At 44.0% G+C, this 15551-nt stretch overlaps 1 protein-coding gene across 1 annotated transcript in view; it reads left to right on the top strand.

Annotated features, from left to right (window-relative positions):
• The window catches only part of LOC117359849 (VPS10 domain-containing receptor SorCS1-like), a 304368-nt gene that overhangs the window by 267228 nt on the left and 21589 nt on the right, over window positions 1–15551 (top strand). The window contains exon 19 of the mRNA XM_033943225.1: window positions 12407–12506. Coding sequence (XP_033799116.1) covers window positions 12407–12506 — 100 coding nt within the window. The remainder of the gene's footprint in view (window positions 1–12406; window positions 12507–15551) is intronic.

Below are 15551 nucleotides of genomic sequence, written 5' to 3'. Positions count from 1 at the left end.
TATCCGATTGCAGGCAGGAGGGTGCCCAAACCCTCCTGCCAGAAGATGCCCCCCCCCCGACACTACTGACCGCCCCCCCCCCCCGACACTACAAACCACCCCCCCCCCCAACATTACCGATCTCCCTCCCACCCCGACACTACCGATCGCTGGCAGGAGGGTGCCCAATCCCTCCTGCCCGAAGACGCACCCTCCCCCCCCGACAATATCGATCGCTGGCAGGAGGGTGCCCAATCCCTCCTGCCCGAAGACGCATCCTCCCCCCCTGGCGCTAACAGCCCCCAAACCTCCACCCCACCAAACTAACCTTTTCTTAAGGCCAGACGGGTCTTGCCCGTCCAGCCGGCAGGCCCGCCTCGTTGAAATGAGGCTGGCCCGCCCCTTCCCGGCCCATCCCGCTGAAGCCTAAGGCCTGATTGGCCCAGGCTCTAGAAGCCTGGACCAATCAGGCCTTAGGCATAGCGGGTCCGCCCATCCCCACTAAGTCTAAGGCCAATCAGGCCTTAGGCTTCGGCGGGAAGGGGCGGGCCCGCCTCATTTCGACGGGGCGGGCCCGCCTCATTTCGACGAGGCGGGCCTGCCGGCTGGACGGGCAAGACCCGTCTGGCCTTAAGAAAAGGTTAGTTTGGTGGGGTGGAGGTTTAGGGGCTGTTAGCGCCGGGGGGGGAAGGGTGCGTCTTCGGGCAGGAGGGATTGGGCACCCTCCTGCCAGCGATCGGTAGTGTCGGGGTGGGAGGGAGACCGGTAATGTCAGGGGGGGCGGTTGGTAGTGTCGGGGGGGAGCGGTCGGTAGTGTCGGGGGGGGAATCTTCTGGCAGGAGGGTTTGGGCACCTTCCTGCCAGCGATCGGACAGGCGGCCGCGGCCCGCTATACTTATAGTGGCAGAGAGATCCCTTGCCGCAATAAGTATAGCGGCCGCGTCTACTTACAATGTAGACCAGCATTTTGCTGGCCTACATTTTAAGCGTTTCTTCCTCTACTAGGGAGACGCTTAGGGCCGCCTAGGTTCGCCTAAGGCCCTTAGGCGAGCTTAGGCGTCTTGCGGGTCTCCCTAGGCTCCCGGAGGCGCCTTCAATATAGGCGGCCTGCCTGGGGAGCATTTTTTTAAAAAATGTGCATCCCGATTGGCTGATTAGACAGCTGTAGGACGCCTACAGCTGCCTAAAATTGGGACGCACTTTGGAGAATCAGGCCCTTTGTGCGGCCCCGGTCTAGGGTGATGCAGTGTTTTACTCTGCTGCCCCCGGGTATTTACCATCTTTCCAGCTCCCTCCTCTGTCTTGCTGCAGCATTTGCGCGTTTTTGCAGCCCCAGAAAATTTGTTTTCAGCCAATGTGGCCCAGGGAAGCTAAAAGGTTGGACACCCCTGGTCTATATCATATCTCAACCATCCCTCCTCTCCTTTACAGTAGAGTATACATATTCAGGTCTTCCAGTCCCTTCTCATACATCTTTTGGCACATCTTTTCGTTACCTTCCTCTAAACCACTTCAAGTCTTCTTACATATCCTTAGCCAGGTGTGGCCTCCAAAACTGAACACAATACTCAGGGCTCCTTTTACTAAGAGGCGCTAGCGTTTTTAGCGTACGCAGCAGACTAGCGTGCGCTAACCCCCGCGCTACGTGGCTAGAACTAACGCCAGCTCAGCGCTGGCGTTAGCGTCTAGCGCGCGCGCTGTTCCATGTGTTAAAGCCCTAGCGCAGCTTAGTAAAAGGAGCCCTCAAAGTGGGGCCTCATCAACAATTTGTACTGGAGCATTGAAACCTCCTTTCTTCTGCTGATTATGCCTCTCTCTGGTTACGACCATCGCCAGACACTATCCCCCCAAAGTCCCTCTCCCCATCCGTGCATATCAGCCTCTCCCCTCCCAGCACATACTGCTCCCTGGGATTTCTGCTCTCCAAATGCATCTGCACTTCTTTGCACTGAATTTTAGTTGCCAAACATTAGACCATTCTTCCAACTTTTGCAGATCCTTTTTCATGTCTTCCACTCCTTCTGGGGGTATCCAGTCTGTTACAAATCTTGTTAACATCCATAAAAAAGGCAAATCTTACCTTCTAACCCTTCGGCAATGTCACTCACAAACATATTGAACAGGATCAGCCCCAGGACCGAACCCTGAGGGACTCCACGACTCACCTTTCCTTCCTCCGAGCGAATTCCATTAACCGCCACCCTATGGCATCTGTCCATCAACCAGTGTATAATCCAGTTCACCAATTTTGGTCCTGACTTTAACCTGTCAGGTTCATTCAAGAGTCTCTTATGAGGGACCATGTCAGAGGCTTTGCTGAAATCTAAATAAATTCCATCTAGCACATGTCCTCAATGCGATTCTCTGGTCACCCAGTCAAAGAATACAATCAGATTCATTTGGCACAATTGACTTTTAAATAAAACAATGTTTTTCTTGGTTCTTATAACCCATTAGATTTTAGGAAATTCACTATCTTTTCCTTCAGCAATGCTTCCATTAATTCATCACTTGTGTCTTCATCTCCATCGTTGTTATCATCATCGTGATGTCCAATTAGAGAAAAGGCTTCCACAAAGTTAACATCATTGTCTATTGTTCAAAAAAACATTTTGCGCCAAATTCTATAAACGGCGTCCCAATTGTAGGCAGCCAGGCGTCCTCCCACTGTCTAGCCAATTGGGATCCATGCTTTTTTTAAAAAAAAAGAACACGAGGCAGGCCGCCTACACTGTAGGCATCTGTCACGAATGCAGGGAGGCATCTGGAGATGTTTAAGTTTGCACAAGGGTGGGCTTGGGCGTGGTTTTACCCAGAAGTGGCCTTAGTTGAGCTTAAGCGGCCCTAGGCATCTTCCTAGGGCCGCGATAGGTGCCTGAAATGTAGTCCAGCAAAATGAGGGCCTACATTTCAAATAGATGCTGTCACTAAACTGATCATGGCGAGGAAATCTCCCTGTCACGATCAGCTGAGTTGCCGCCACAGGGAACCCCCAGAACCCCAACACAATTCGGCCGGCAGGAGGGATGCCCATTCTCTCCTGCCTCTATTGTTTGTGTAATAATGTTTGTATAGCAAAATCCCGTTCTGGCGGAGGCTCCCTCTTTTTGGCACTGGAGGAACCGATTACATAACTTGCTAGAATTTCAGGCCTTGACTTTCACCTTTAAACGCTCTAAATCCTTTTATTCGGTCTGGGGGCCATATATTCATAGGTTGCCCTCCCAACCCCACCCTGTACTGGCAGTTATTATCTCAACAAACTTGGGGGACTGTGTTACATATATCACCAAGGCTGTATCTAGGTTACATCCTCTTGAGACACATTAGTAGGGTTGGGTTTGGGAGTTGGGTGCCCGGAGGGGGGGGGATTTCTTTGCACTTTGATGGGAGGGGGGGGGAGGAGGGTCGGGGGTTCTGTTTGATTTTGTAAAACTTGATGATAATTGCTGTCTTCATTGTTTGCCAACAATTTGTGTGGTTTGTACTTTGCTTGTTGTCATCGATAAAAATTGTTGATACGCAAAAAAAAATAAAAAAAATTAAAAATCCCGTTCTGGGTTTTGCTGCTTCCTTTAGTTTTATAGAACAATCGCCATTTACGTCTAGATTCTGTTTATACCACCAAATTCTATAAAGCACATCTAAATATAGGCGCCTACATCAAAATACCTAGTCAATGTAGGCACCTAACTTAATTGGTTAAAAGGCTTAAGCCCCCTTTTATGATGCTGCGTTAGACTTTTTTTTTTTTTTTTTTTTAATCGCTGGCCACAGCGGTATTAGCTACGAAGATCCTAGGAATTCCATGAGCGTCAGAGCTTGTGCCACCGCGGCCGGCAATGAAAAAGCCTAACGCGGATTCATAAAAGGCGGAATTAATTAGTGCCTGTAATTGGTACTTAACACATCCTAATTGGACTTAATTGGAAATAATTGGACTTCATTGAAAGTTAGGGGCTCAACTTGAAAATGTGATTCTAAAAATGTAGGCGCCTATCCGAAGAACCTCCCCCAAAAGTGGATGTGATTAAGGGCAGATTGCGAGCATATTTTCCAGTTAGGTGCCTGATGTTGAATGAGGTGCCGCTGTGGCCCAAATTCTGTAACCAGCGCCCAATGTCAGGCACCTATTTCGGAGGCACCCAACTCGATAGGCGCCCTATCTAAATTGAACAACAAGCCCGATTAAGCTTTTCAATCAGCCATAATTGAAATGTAGGCGCCTATCCAGGAAGAGCGATTGTGTAACAAAGGCGCCTCTAAAAATTTAGGCAGCCTTCCCCAAAAATAGGCGCTATGCGTGTTAGGCGTGGGCGTGGCTACGTGTTAGGCGCCTTATTGCAGAATCGCTGCTCTTAAGCGTACTTAAATGCTTTCATGGCCGCCTAACTTTTAGTCGTGCCTAGAGCTGGCCTATTTCTTGGGCGCCTCCAAAATAGGTGTCGCTCAACGTGATTCACTCAACAGCGCCCGATTTTACTTGAATCGCGCTGAACGGTGCCTAATTCGGCGCCTAACTTAGGTGCAACGCATATAGACCTAGAACGCCCTGGCATAAATATCGTGCGCCTAAAGTTAGGACGCCGAGCAACGCCTAACACGGCCTAGACGGTGATCCTATACAGTGCGCCTAACTTTTATAGACGCGCTTAGCGCTGCACGATTTGGCGCTGATTTTTTTTAGAATCAGGGGCTTACTTTTTGCTTTTAACTTGAAATATGAGATGTAATTAAGTAAAAGAAGTAAAAAAAAAAAATTGGTGAAATTATTATTTTGGCACAAGTAAAAGAACAAATGTTTCCTGTACTTTAAAAGTAAAAGTGACAAAACGCCCAAATGTTTAGTACAGTACAGTAACTAGTTAATTTTTCTTAGCTATTATACAATACTGTTGACCTATAGACTTTGCTATCAAATCCAAACCACAAGTGTACAGGCAGTCAAGTTTCAAGTTTCAAGTTTATTAAATTTTGATTTTACGCAATATCAAATATTTCAATGCGTATTACATAATTGTAATGTACAATAGAAACCAGGGATGACAAATACAAATACAAATAAGACAAAATACAGACTAATCATTATGTTCTATTAATACAAATTGAAACATGTAGGTAAAAGGTGGAAATACAATTTAAATAATTTATAATATTAATAAAAAAGGAAAAAAAAAAAAAAGGGAACAATTAAGGTTTGTACATAAGGGTAGGGGAGGTGTAATAATAGGAATAATTAATCGGTTTAATATTAGAAAAATTTTAATATAAAGAGTGTAAGAAGATCCAGATTAATATTAATGATAATTTGATAGAAAAGAAAAAAAAGAGAATTAAGATTAGTCCCCAGGTTAGGAATGAGTTCCATTGTTGAAATCATTGAATTTGTATGTAACTTGGATTATGTGTGTATTTATGTTCCCCTGTACAATACACAGTCTATAAAAACATAAAACATTAAAGAAACAGTCCTCAAAAGAAAGTGCTGTAGTTTAAAAAGAATGAAAAAATAGGAGGTTTCACTTACCCCGGTCCTGAGCTCTGTCTTCCTTCTCCTCCTCCATAGTTGTGTGCCTCCAGACCAGGCCTTTCTTCTCCACTTCTCTCTTATGCCTCTTTACCAGTACCAGGCTTTGTCTCTCCCCCTCCACACCTTCCCTTCCCTCTCCCCATGCCCTGGCATCTTTCTCTTCTCCTTTCCTTCCATTTCTCCCTCCCTCTCCATGATCTGTCATCTCATCTCCTTCCTTTCCCTCCCTTCTTCCTTCCATATGGTCTAGCCTCTCTTTCTCCTTCCCTTTCTCCCCTCCCCCAACCACCACCATGCCCTGGTATCTCTCCCTCCCCCAGTGTGGTATCTCCTTTCCTTCCCTCCCTTCTTTCCCCATGGTCTGGCCTCTTCCTTCCCTGGTATTTCTTATCCCTCCCTCCATCTCTTTCCCCAATTGGGTGTAGCATTTTTCTCCCCCTCCCCTCTCTCCTGACAGGCCCCGGCAGAAAAGAAGGTTCAATGCCAGTAGAGCAGCAAATTGTGAATGCTGCCACTGCTGGAAGAAGTTCATGACTTTGTCTGCACCCAAGGCAGACCGGTCCCCACGCCCCACCCTGATATGCATTGCTGTTCTAGTCCGCTCCTTCCTACCAGCTACACTTCTATTCACAAAGCCAGGGCTGCAGTTCCTACACTCAGTTTCATCTGAGTACGTTTTGAAGTGCGGAGGGTTTTTTTTTGACCAGTGATGATATAAGCTCGTATGGCAATGTAACTGAGCGAGCGCTTATAATGAGGCCTTTTTCTCCACGTTGAAAATTTTGTGCTGAGTGTATTTTTTCCACTTACGAGTGTTTGAGTTAGAGTTCTGTGCGGCACGTCCTTGTTGACTTGTATATAGACTTAAGAACTGGTCGCCATCTTCTTCACTACCCGTAGACTCCTTGTTCTGTGATAAAGTACTCGCCGGTTACTGTTCTGTATATGCTGATAATAAACAGTGCAGTAGGTAATCTGAAGCTGTGTTTGGCGGGTAATTTATAATATCATCTAGATTTTCATTCCTATAAATCAAAAGGAAAGCAGTGCAAACGCTAGGAGATTTACAACCTACTGCTCTCCCCTGTACTGCTCCGATGCTTATTGTACTCGATAAATTATTATTATTATTTGGGCTATACTCTGCCTCTCTGTGGTTATAAATAAGGGAAACACTTGAATTCTACCACAATATTTTTCCAAAAATGAGATAGATGTCTCTACGGTTCGGTTTTCTTTTTCACACAGATTCTTTTCGTCCATAAGCTGTTTTTTCATCGCTGCCTCTTTTTTATGTATAGTCATGTCTTTACATGCCCATCATTGTTTGTATGCTTTGTCTTTTTTTTTTAATTTATATCGAACAATACATTTTTGTTGAACAGATACAGATGGGTAATCTTCAGGGGCCTGTTTATTAAAGTGTTATCTGTGTACGGTGGGCGTTAAGAGGGCTCACAGTTTGACGCTAGGGGCATGAAACAGTGGCTGAAGCTATCCTAGTATGAGCCGGTTAATAGCGGAGAATGTGTGCGTTTACAAAAAAATAGATAGTTCCAGATCTAATAAATGCTGGCATTTTGTCATACAGATATTGGGACATTAGATCATCTGCTGTTATTTTTGTCCTCTGATACTCAGCTTCTGGAAAATCGATATGGGGACAAATCAATGTAATACTTGATTCTGAAATTCCATTGTCATACGAGATGGTTCTAAGTGGTACCATATTGTATGTTAAACCCCCATTTGACCGGTATAAAGGCCGGCTTTTCATGATAATGGCAGGGATAGCCATCCAAACGATAACAAGAAATTGGAAGAGTTCTGATACTTTTTTAAATTCTTTATTCATTTTAAATCATAAACATGTGTGCAATAATATATCCATTAAATTTCAATGTAACACTTGAAAATCTTAATCATATCATCAAGAACAAAAGAATATATCCCCACCCCCCACCCTACTGAAATTAAAATTCATGAATCATTTTCAAACAGACAATCACGTGTACAGAAATACAATCATTATACTTTCAATACAACACTTAAACATCTTTCCAAATCATCTAAATAAAAATATTAATCCCCTCCCTCCCGCCCTACCTAAAGAAATAAAAACAAACTCTCAATGGAAAATATACCACCCCCCACCCCCCAATACGTAAAATGTAATCTCCCATAAAAAGTGATGTCTTCTCATTACAATATTTTTCCATTGGCCCCCAGATCTTTATAAACTTATTGTAAGTCCCTTTCTGCGTAGCAAGAGCTCGTTCCATCTTATAAATATATCTATGAGGAAAAAAAGTCAAATTTCGTCAAGTAATAATAAACTTTTGTTAATCATGACAGGGGTCGCCATTCAGCATATTACCAAAAATTGGAAAAACTACTCAAATCTTAACTATACATTTTGGTGGAACTCAGTTCTGATACTTTACATTTTCCTTTTTGGTGGGCAAATTTGTGTTCTAATTATAAATATGAAAAAAATGAATGCAGAATTTTTGGGGAATAATAAGGTATTTACCGGTAAGTTAGTGTGGGGGCCGTTAGCAGCTTTTGTTGCATCCATTCAAGATATGTAGTTATATATTTATGTCTTATATCTCTTTTAAATTAGGTTTCGTTCCCATACACCTCCGGGGGAGGGGAGGGGGGAGATACCGCATATATATTTGTATGTTTACATTTCTGAGTTATACAGGGTTGGGGGTAATGATGTCTTTTAATTTCTGTAGTTGAAAAGTGCTTTGTAATGGTTTGATATGTTTCAGATATATATATTTACATTGCACTGTTCATATTGGAAAATAATAAAATTTATTTTAAAAAAAAAGTGTTATCTGTGTACGGTGGGAGTTAGAGGGCTCACAGTTTGACGCTAGGGGCATGTAACAGAGGCTGAAGCTATCCTAGTGAGAGTCGGTTAATAGCGGGGAATGGTTTCTTTGGAGTGGGGGAGGGGAAAGAATCGGGTGACTTGGGTGGTTGTGTTAGAATAGGGTTAGGTGGTTCAGTGGGATTTAGCTGGGTGTGGTAGTGGAGGGTTGGTTGGAGGGCGGTTTGTGTTGTGATGCCAGCTAACGGTGGAAATGTGTCTCTGTGCGCGCGCTGCCTAATTGCAGCCTTTTAACGGCTTGGATTTTATGTGTTCGCGAATCATGGACTCAGTCTTTCTTTTTTTTAAAATATTTATTTATCATTTTAATACATCCTATATACAAAGATGTTTAAAGGCAAATACAGAAATATAATACTCTCTTAGTCATAATACAAACTAAGAACTAAAAATTAAGCATCCATAATAAGTCATCTAATACAGTCCACAACCTGAGGAGAGGAGACAAGATGAAATAAAGCCTTTCGGGAAAGGGGACATATACAAAAGAAAATGAAAATATTAAAAAATAGAGCAGCTAGATCTTATCCTATCCAAAAAAATTAAATACCGCATAAGTAACCTGTATCATTCGGACTGTGTAGAGATTCCTTTACCTTCAAGGAAAAAGCCTAATTGGGCAGGTTCAAAGAAAATATATTTACTCCCCTGATAGGAGACAAAATATTTACAAGGAAATCTCAACTGAAAACCTGCCCCCAAAGCAATCACCTTTGATCTATAAGACAAAAATTCTTTCCTCCTGGATTGCGTCCACCTCGAAACATCAGGAAATATATATACGGACTCAGTCTTTCACAGCATTTTCTGACCGCCTCTTCCGTGAACTAAAGTCAGGCTTTGAGGCGCCAGATAGCATGTAAAAGCTGCTCCTGATTGGTGTAGCCTGACTTTAGTTCCCGGAAGAGGCGGTCAGAAAGGACTAAGCAGGATCCCGCCCCCGATTTTAAGCACCCGCCGCCGCCCTGCTTCCCTCTTCTGTCTCTCCTGTCTCCGCTCTGCTCCTAAACCGCATTCGCGTTTTTTTCAAAATTCGCAGGTGTCCTTGAATGGAACCCCTGTGAATTTAGGGGGAGTACTGTATATAATATATATTTTAGATACTGTATAAAACCCCTGAGGAATGCCTTTTATATTATATATTATATATGTAATATATATTATATATTATATATGTAATATATATTATATATTATTTGATTTTTTACTGTGGGTGACTTGTGACTATCCCTCTCTTTTACTAAGGTGCGCTATGCTTTTCAGCGCATGATAAATATTAGCACGCGCTAATCATGCACTAAACGCTAACGCGCGCATGTTATCCTATGGATGCATTAGAGGTTAGCGAATGTGTTGATTTAGCGTGCGCTAAACGCGCACTAAAACACTTAGCACACCTTAGTAAAAGAGGGCCTATATATATTCTTTGTGGATTGCCTTTAAGTTTTTGGGACGCTTATTAAACTGCAACAGGTACATCCAATCCTATCCTGTTCCTGTTGTTTTTCTGTTTCATTTCTCTTGTGGAACCCTTTGGTGCTGTTTGCATTTTGCCGTTTTGTCTTATGGCCCATTACCACGCCATTTAAGCTAATTGATTAAATGTAGGCTAGATGTGGATTTTACCCCCCACCCCTTTTACAAAACCGCAATGGCAGTTTTTAGCTCAGGCTGGCGCACTGAACGCTCTGCGCTGCTCCCAACACCCATAGAGTTCCAATGAGCTTCGGGAGCAGCGCAGAGGATTCAGCGCACTGGCCTGCTTTTGTAAAAGGGAGGGGGGGCGTTGTTACCGTGTTTCCCCGATGGTAAGACACTGTCTTATTTTTTTTGGAAGGCCAAAATATGCTCTAGGGCTTATTTTCGGGGGGATGCCTTATTTACCCTTTCATGTCCCCTCTGTATCTCTATCCTTATTCAGTAGGTCCTGCTTACCCTTTCTCTTCTTTGTGTCACTATCTCCATTTTCAGCTTTCCCCCCCTTTTCCTTTGTTACTGCACCCTGTAGCTAGAATCTTTCCACCCTCCCTCCACTCCGGCCCAGCCCAGTATGAAATATTTCCTTTTGTTTCCCTCCCCTCTCTCTTTCTCTCTCTCTTCTGCTCCCTCACCCACGAGTCCTGCATCTGGCCCTCTCCCTTCTACCTGCACCTGGCAACACCCCCCTGCTCCGCGGCTCTCTTCAGCAACTTGTCAGCAGCGGTGATCAAGACAAGCTACCGACATCGAGGCCTTCCCTCTACGAGTCCCGCCTTTGTGGAAAAAGGAAGTTGAAACAAGCGGGACTCGCAGAGGGTAGGCCCCGACGTCAGAAGCTTGTGTCGATCGCTGCTGCTGAGTTGCCGAAGAGAGCCGCGGAGCAGGGGATGTGGCCGGAAGCAGGTAGAAGGGAGAGGGAGATAGGAAGGCTGTAGATCTCCGGAGCATGACACCGACCCCGGCCAGGATGATTTCTTTTTCAGGCGTGCACCTTACAAGTCCAGCGTCGCGGCGGGAAATAGCCATGCTGAGCAGTGAGCTCAGCACTACACAGATGAAAGCCTTGCTTGCTGATTGGTCCGGCGGCACGGCCGCCGGACCAATCAGCAAGCAAGGCTTTCATCTGTGTACGTGCTGAGCTCACTGCTCAGCATGGCTATTTCCCGCCGCGACGCCAGACTTGTAAGTTGCATGCCTGCGTGACACACTACCGGAGCCACGGCAAAGGTGGAAAAGAGCCGCATGCGGCTCTGGAGCCGCGGGTTGCCGACCCCCGCGGTAGACGGAGGGACCACACGGAGTCACCCACCGTACCACCCGATTCGGGTAAGCGCAGGTATCGGTGGGTGGCTTATTTGCGGGGGGGGGGTGACTTATTTTACAATTTTTTCTAAAAAGGGGGGGCTGTCTTATTTGATGGCCCTGCCTTATCATCGGGGAAACACGGTAGGTGTTGCTAAGTGGCCTCAATTAAGGCACCATATCTTAATCTTTTCTCTTTTTTCTGGAATCAATGGCATTTCTTAAGAACATAAGAATAGCCTTACTGGGTCAGACCAATGGCCCATCGAGCCCAGTAGCCTGTTCTCACGGTGGCCAATCCAGGTCACTCGTACCTGGCCAAAACCCAAGGAGTAGCAACATTCCATTATCTCAGAGTAAGCAAGATTCCGGAACCCCAAACAGTAGCAACATTCCATGCAGAACTCCCGAAGAGTAGCAAGATTCTAGAATCCCAAAGAGTAGCAACATTCCATGCTACCCATACAGGGCAAGCAGTGGCTTTCCCCGTGTCTTTCTCAATAACAGACTATGGACTTTTCCTCCAGGAACTTGTCCAAACCTTTCTTAAAGCCAGCTACGCTATCCGCTCTTACCACATCCTTTTAAGTCCATGTTAATAATGTCTTTTGGACTTTTCTTTTAGGAAATTATCCAAACTTTTTTTTTTTTAAACCTGTTCAGCTAATTGTTTATAAACTTTGTATTGTAATCCGCTTTGAATCCACGTAGGCATAAGGTGGACTATAAATTGACTAGAGCAGATTACTTACATCAGTGGGAACCTTACATATATTTTTTTTTCTCCATGGGGTTTGCACGAATAAGCAAAACAAAACTTTATGGGGAATTCTGCTTTACCCAGGGAAAAAGTAAGCACAAGGATTTGCACTTGCTTTTTGTTTAGGTATGTTTTTCACCTAAAACAACATTCATATTGAACATATGGATCAATTCTCATCCTCTCCCTATCCCTGGGGGACACCTGTATGCAATACATATGTATATATTTTTTTTTTTTTAAAGTCTATTATCATGGATAAAATGCTTTTTTACGCACATCAATGGTTTTTATTATTGGTTTTGTATGCTCATTTTTAATCTATTTTCTTTCTGAATCTCCGAAGCATAATGGCCCCTGAATAGATTATTTCTTTCCGCCTACTGTATTGTGCTGTGCAGAAGTAACCGAGTTCCGCATTCACAGAATTTGAACTGATTTTGTTTTGCAGATTTCTGAAACCTTCATCAGCAAACTGAATCAAGACTTTGTCCAGTTTGAGCTGAAGCCCGGCATTCAGATCCTGGTTCACGTTGCTCATTTCACTGCAGGTATCTTTTTGGCATTATCGAGCTTTTGGCCTGCGTCATATTCTTTTATATATAGAGCAAAAAATAGGTCAAGTCAAACAACAGAAGAACAAATGGGGAGTGGGTAGACCAGTGTTCTTCAACCTTTTTATATCTATGGACCGGTGGAAATAAAAGAATTAATTTGTGGACCAGCACTGGTCCGCGGACCAGCGGTTGAAGAGCACTGGACTACGTCGTGGGCCAGACCCCGCCCAACTCTTCCCCAAATCCCACCCCCATAATAGTACTAATTGTAACACCATTTTTTTTTCCATTCATTTTTCATATATACACACAATATAATCTTATTAACAACACATAATGGTTAACCACAGAATTAAACTACACAAAGCACACTGTATGCTTCTCAACATTCATTCCTACCAGAACAGACATCAGAGAGAAGGCTTCCATAGGATCTGCCACCCGCGGCTTTGTGCACTGATCTCCTCAGGCCCGAGGCATATGCCAGCCACGGACTGGCAAATTTCTGCAGACCGGCACCAGCCCGCAGACCGGCGGTTGAAGAACACTGGGACAGACCACGTCAACCTTGGGGTCGACAATCTTTCTTTGTATAAATCGATTCACAATAATAATGCACATAAATTCACATTAAAAAAAAAGTCCAAATAGTGGAAAGTCCTGGTTAGGAATGATGTTTCAATGACCTGACACGGTCCCGTGTTTCGGCCTCTGAACGGAGGCCTGCCTCAGGGGTGTAGTATATATGTCTAAAGGAATACATTGCACATAGAAAGGAGAAGGACAAGAATGCATACATGAAAATACATTCGAAAATGTGAAATAAATGGATCAAATCAAGCGCTCATATAAATAATTTGCTGCACAATTATATAAGTAAAACCATATCTGTAAACAACTGTTCGTGTGTCTTACGTTTTTCCCGCCCTTCGGTCCATATCTTTAACGGTTATGCTTATTAAGAACAGTGACACATTTTATATTTAAATCTTTTTATTAAACAGTGACAACAGCTATTCAACTATTCAAATTTGCCTGTATTTGTTATTCAAGCAGGTCTGGGGCCTAGCGCCTTCTTACCTACTACCACATTTCACATTACACAACCCCACACGACCAACCAGAAACCGTAACATATTTACATACCCAAAGATCACAGGCTGCAAATACAAATCCTGTTTGGACAGGTCCTTCATGTTCCAAGCAAGCAAACAGCAGTCCTGGCTGGGAAATTACATTAATGGAGCCAGGCTGACCTCCGGCGCATTCCGGAAAGCAATTAAAACTGCACTATTTGACAAATTCATCTCCTAAACTGAAACCTCACCTCTTATTAAGTTAAGACTGGAAGCCCTGAATATGTATACCCTAGAGGAAAGGAGAGACAGGGGAGATATGATTCAGACGTTCAAATACTTAAAGGGTATTAACGTAGAACAAAATCTTTTCCAGAGAAAGGAAAATGGTAAAACCAGAGGACATAATTTGAGGTTGAGGGGTGGTAGATTCAGGGGCAATGTTAGGAAATTCTACTTTACGGAGAGGGTGGTGGATGCCTGGAATGCGCTCCCGAGAGAGGTGGTGGAGAGTAAAACTGTGACTGAGTTCAAAGAAGCGTGGGATGAACACAGAAGATTTAGAATCAGAAAATAATATTAAAGATTGAACTAGGCCAGTTACTGGGCAGACTTGTACGGTCTGCGTCTGTGTATGGCCGTTTGGAGGAGGATGGGCAGGGGAGGGCTTCAATGGCTGGGAGGGTGTAGATGGGCTGGAATAAGTCTTAACAGAGATTTCGGCAGTTGGAACCCAAGCACAGTACCGGGTAAAGCTTTGGATTCTCGCCCAGAAATAGCTAAGAAGAAAAAAAAAAAAATTTAAATATAATCAGGTTGGGCAGACTGGATGGACCATTCGGGTCTTTATCTGCCGTCATCTACTATGTTACTATGTTACTATGTATATTGTCCCTCTGTCAATCTCGGTGTAATATGCTGTCCTTTTATCTATTTCTTATGTAATAAGCTGTACCCTCACTTCTTGCATTCTGTAATTCGCTGATTGTCCAGCCTTCTTCGATGTGAACCGCCTAGAAGTCTTTCGACTGGGGCGGTATAGAAGAATAAAGTTATTATTATTATTATTATTAACATCAGGAACAACAAAAGCGCAAAACAATGTTTACAATGAAAACTAGCCACCACGGAGGACTGGACTCTTATGTCTTCCACAGCCACTAGCAAACAACAAACCACCCCTACCCCGCAGAAAGAACCCCTCCTACCCACCCCCTTCTCTCCCTCCTCCACCAACACATTTTAGCTTCCCTTCTTCCATCCGGACTCTTTGACTCTGTATGCAGGATTTGGTAACGGCTGTATTTTTTTTTTAAACCCAGTAGTTCCATTCCCTTTAAGATTTATTGGTCTTCTTGTCCTGACCCAGCAGTTAAAAGTGATTATAGCAGGTGCGGGAGGGAAGGAGGACCAGCAGGAAGAGTTGGGCATGCCATTTCTAGTATCCTTTCGTCTGGTAATTCATCAATTTGACGGATAGTCCTGACTCTCGCTGAACTTTCCTGTGGGGAAAACGTTCACTAACGTTGCAAGAACCTTCAAAAGACCCCATCGAAAGTGCAGTGGCTGAGGAGTCCATGAGGAGGGGAAGAAGGCTTGAGGGGGGAGACAGCAGAATGGAAGAATGCACTTTTTCAATAAACTGCTCCCACATAGACAGGGGTTTGTTTGGGGTTTTTTTTGTGCTTCCCAAGAAGGATCTCTAGTAACTTCCAGGGGAATATCAAATCATGATCTTGCATTTCATTAACAGCGGAACAGATGTTCACCGGCCTTCATCAGAAATGAAGCCCTAAAGCGGCTGAGGAGAAGAATAGCTTGAATTGGTCACGGAAGGAAATGAAAGTGTCACCTCGGAAAATACTGCCATTAAGTCAGATTTTAACGCTGGCAAGATGAATTGATTTTGATTCTTCCACTGGACCCAAACTAACAATAACATGAAAGAGAAGAACCAAACTTG

The sequence above is a fragment of the Geotrypetes seraphini genome, chromosome 4 (assembly GCF_902459505.1).
Source record: "Geotrypetes seraphini chromosome 4, aGeoSer1.1, whole genome shotgun sequence".
In the NCBI taxonomy this organism is placed as follows: Eukaryota; Metazoa; Chordata; class Amphibia; order Gymnophiona; family Dermophiidae; genus Geotrypetes; species Geotrypetes seraphini.
The sequence above is the reverse complement of the archived record's forward strand: the minus strand, read 5'-3'. Positions and strand labels throughout refer to the sequence as shown.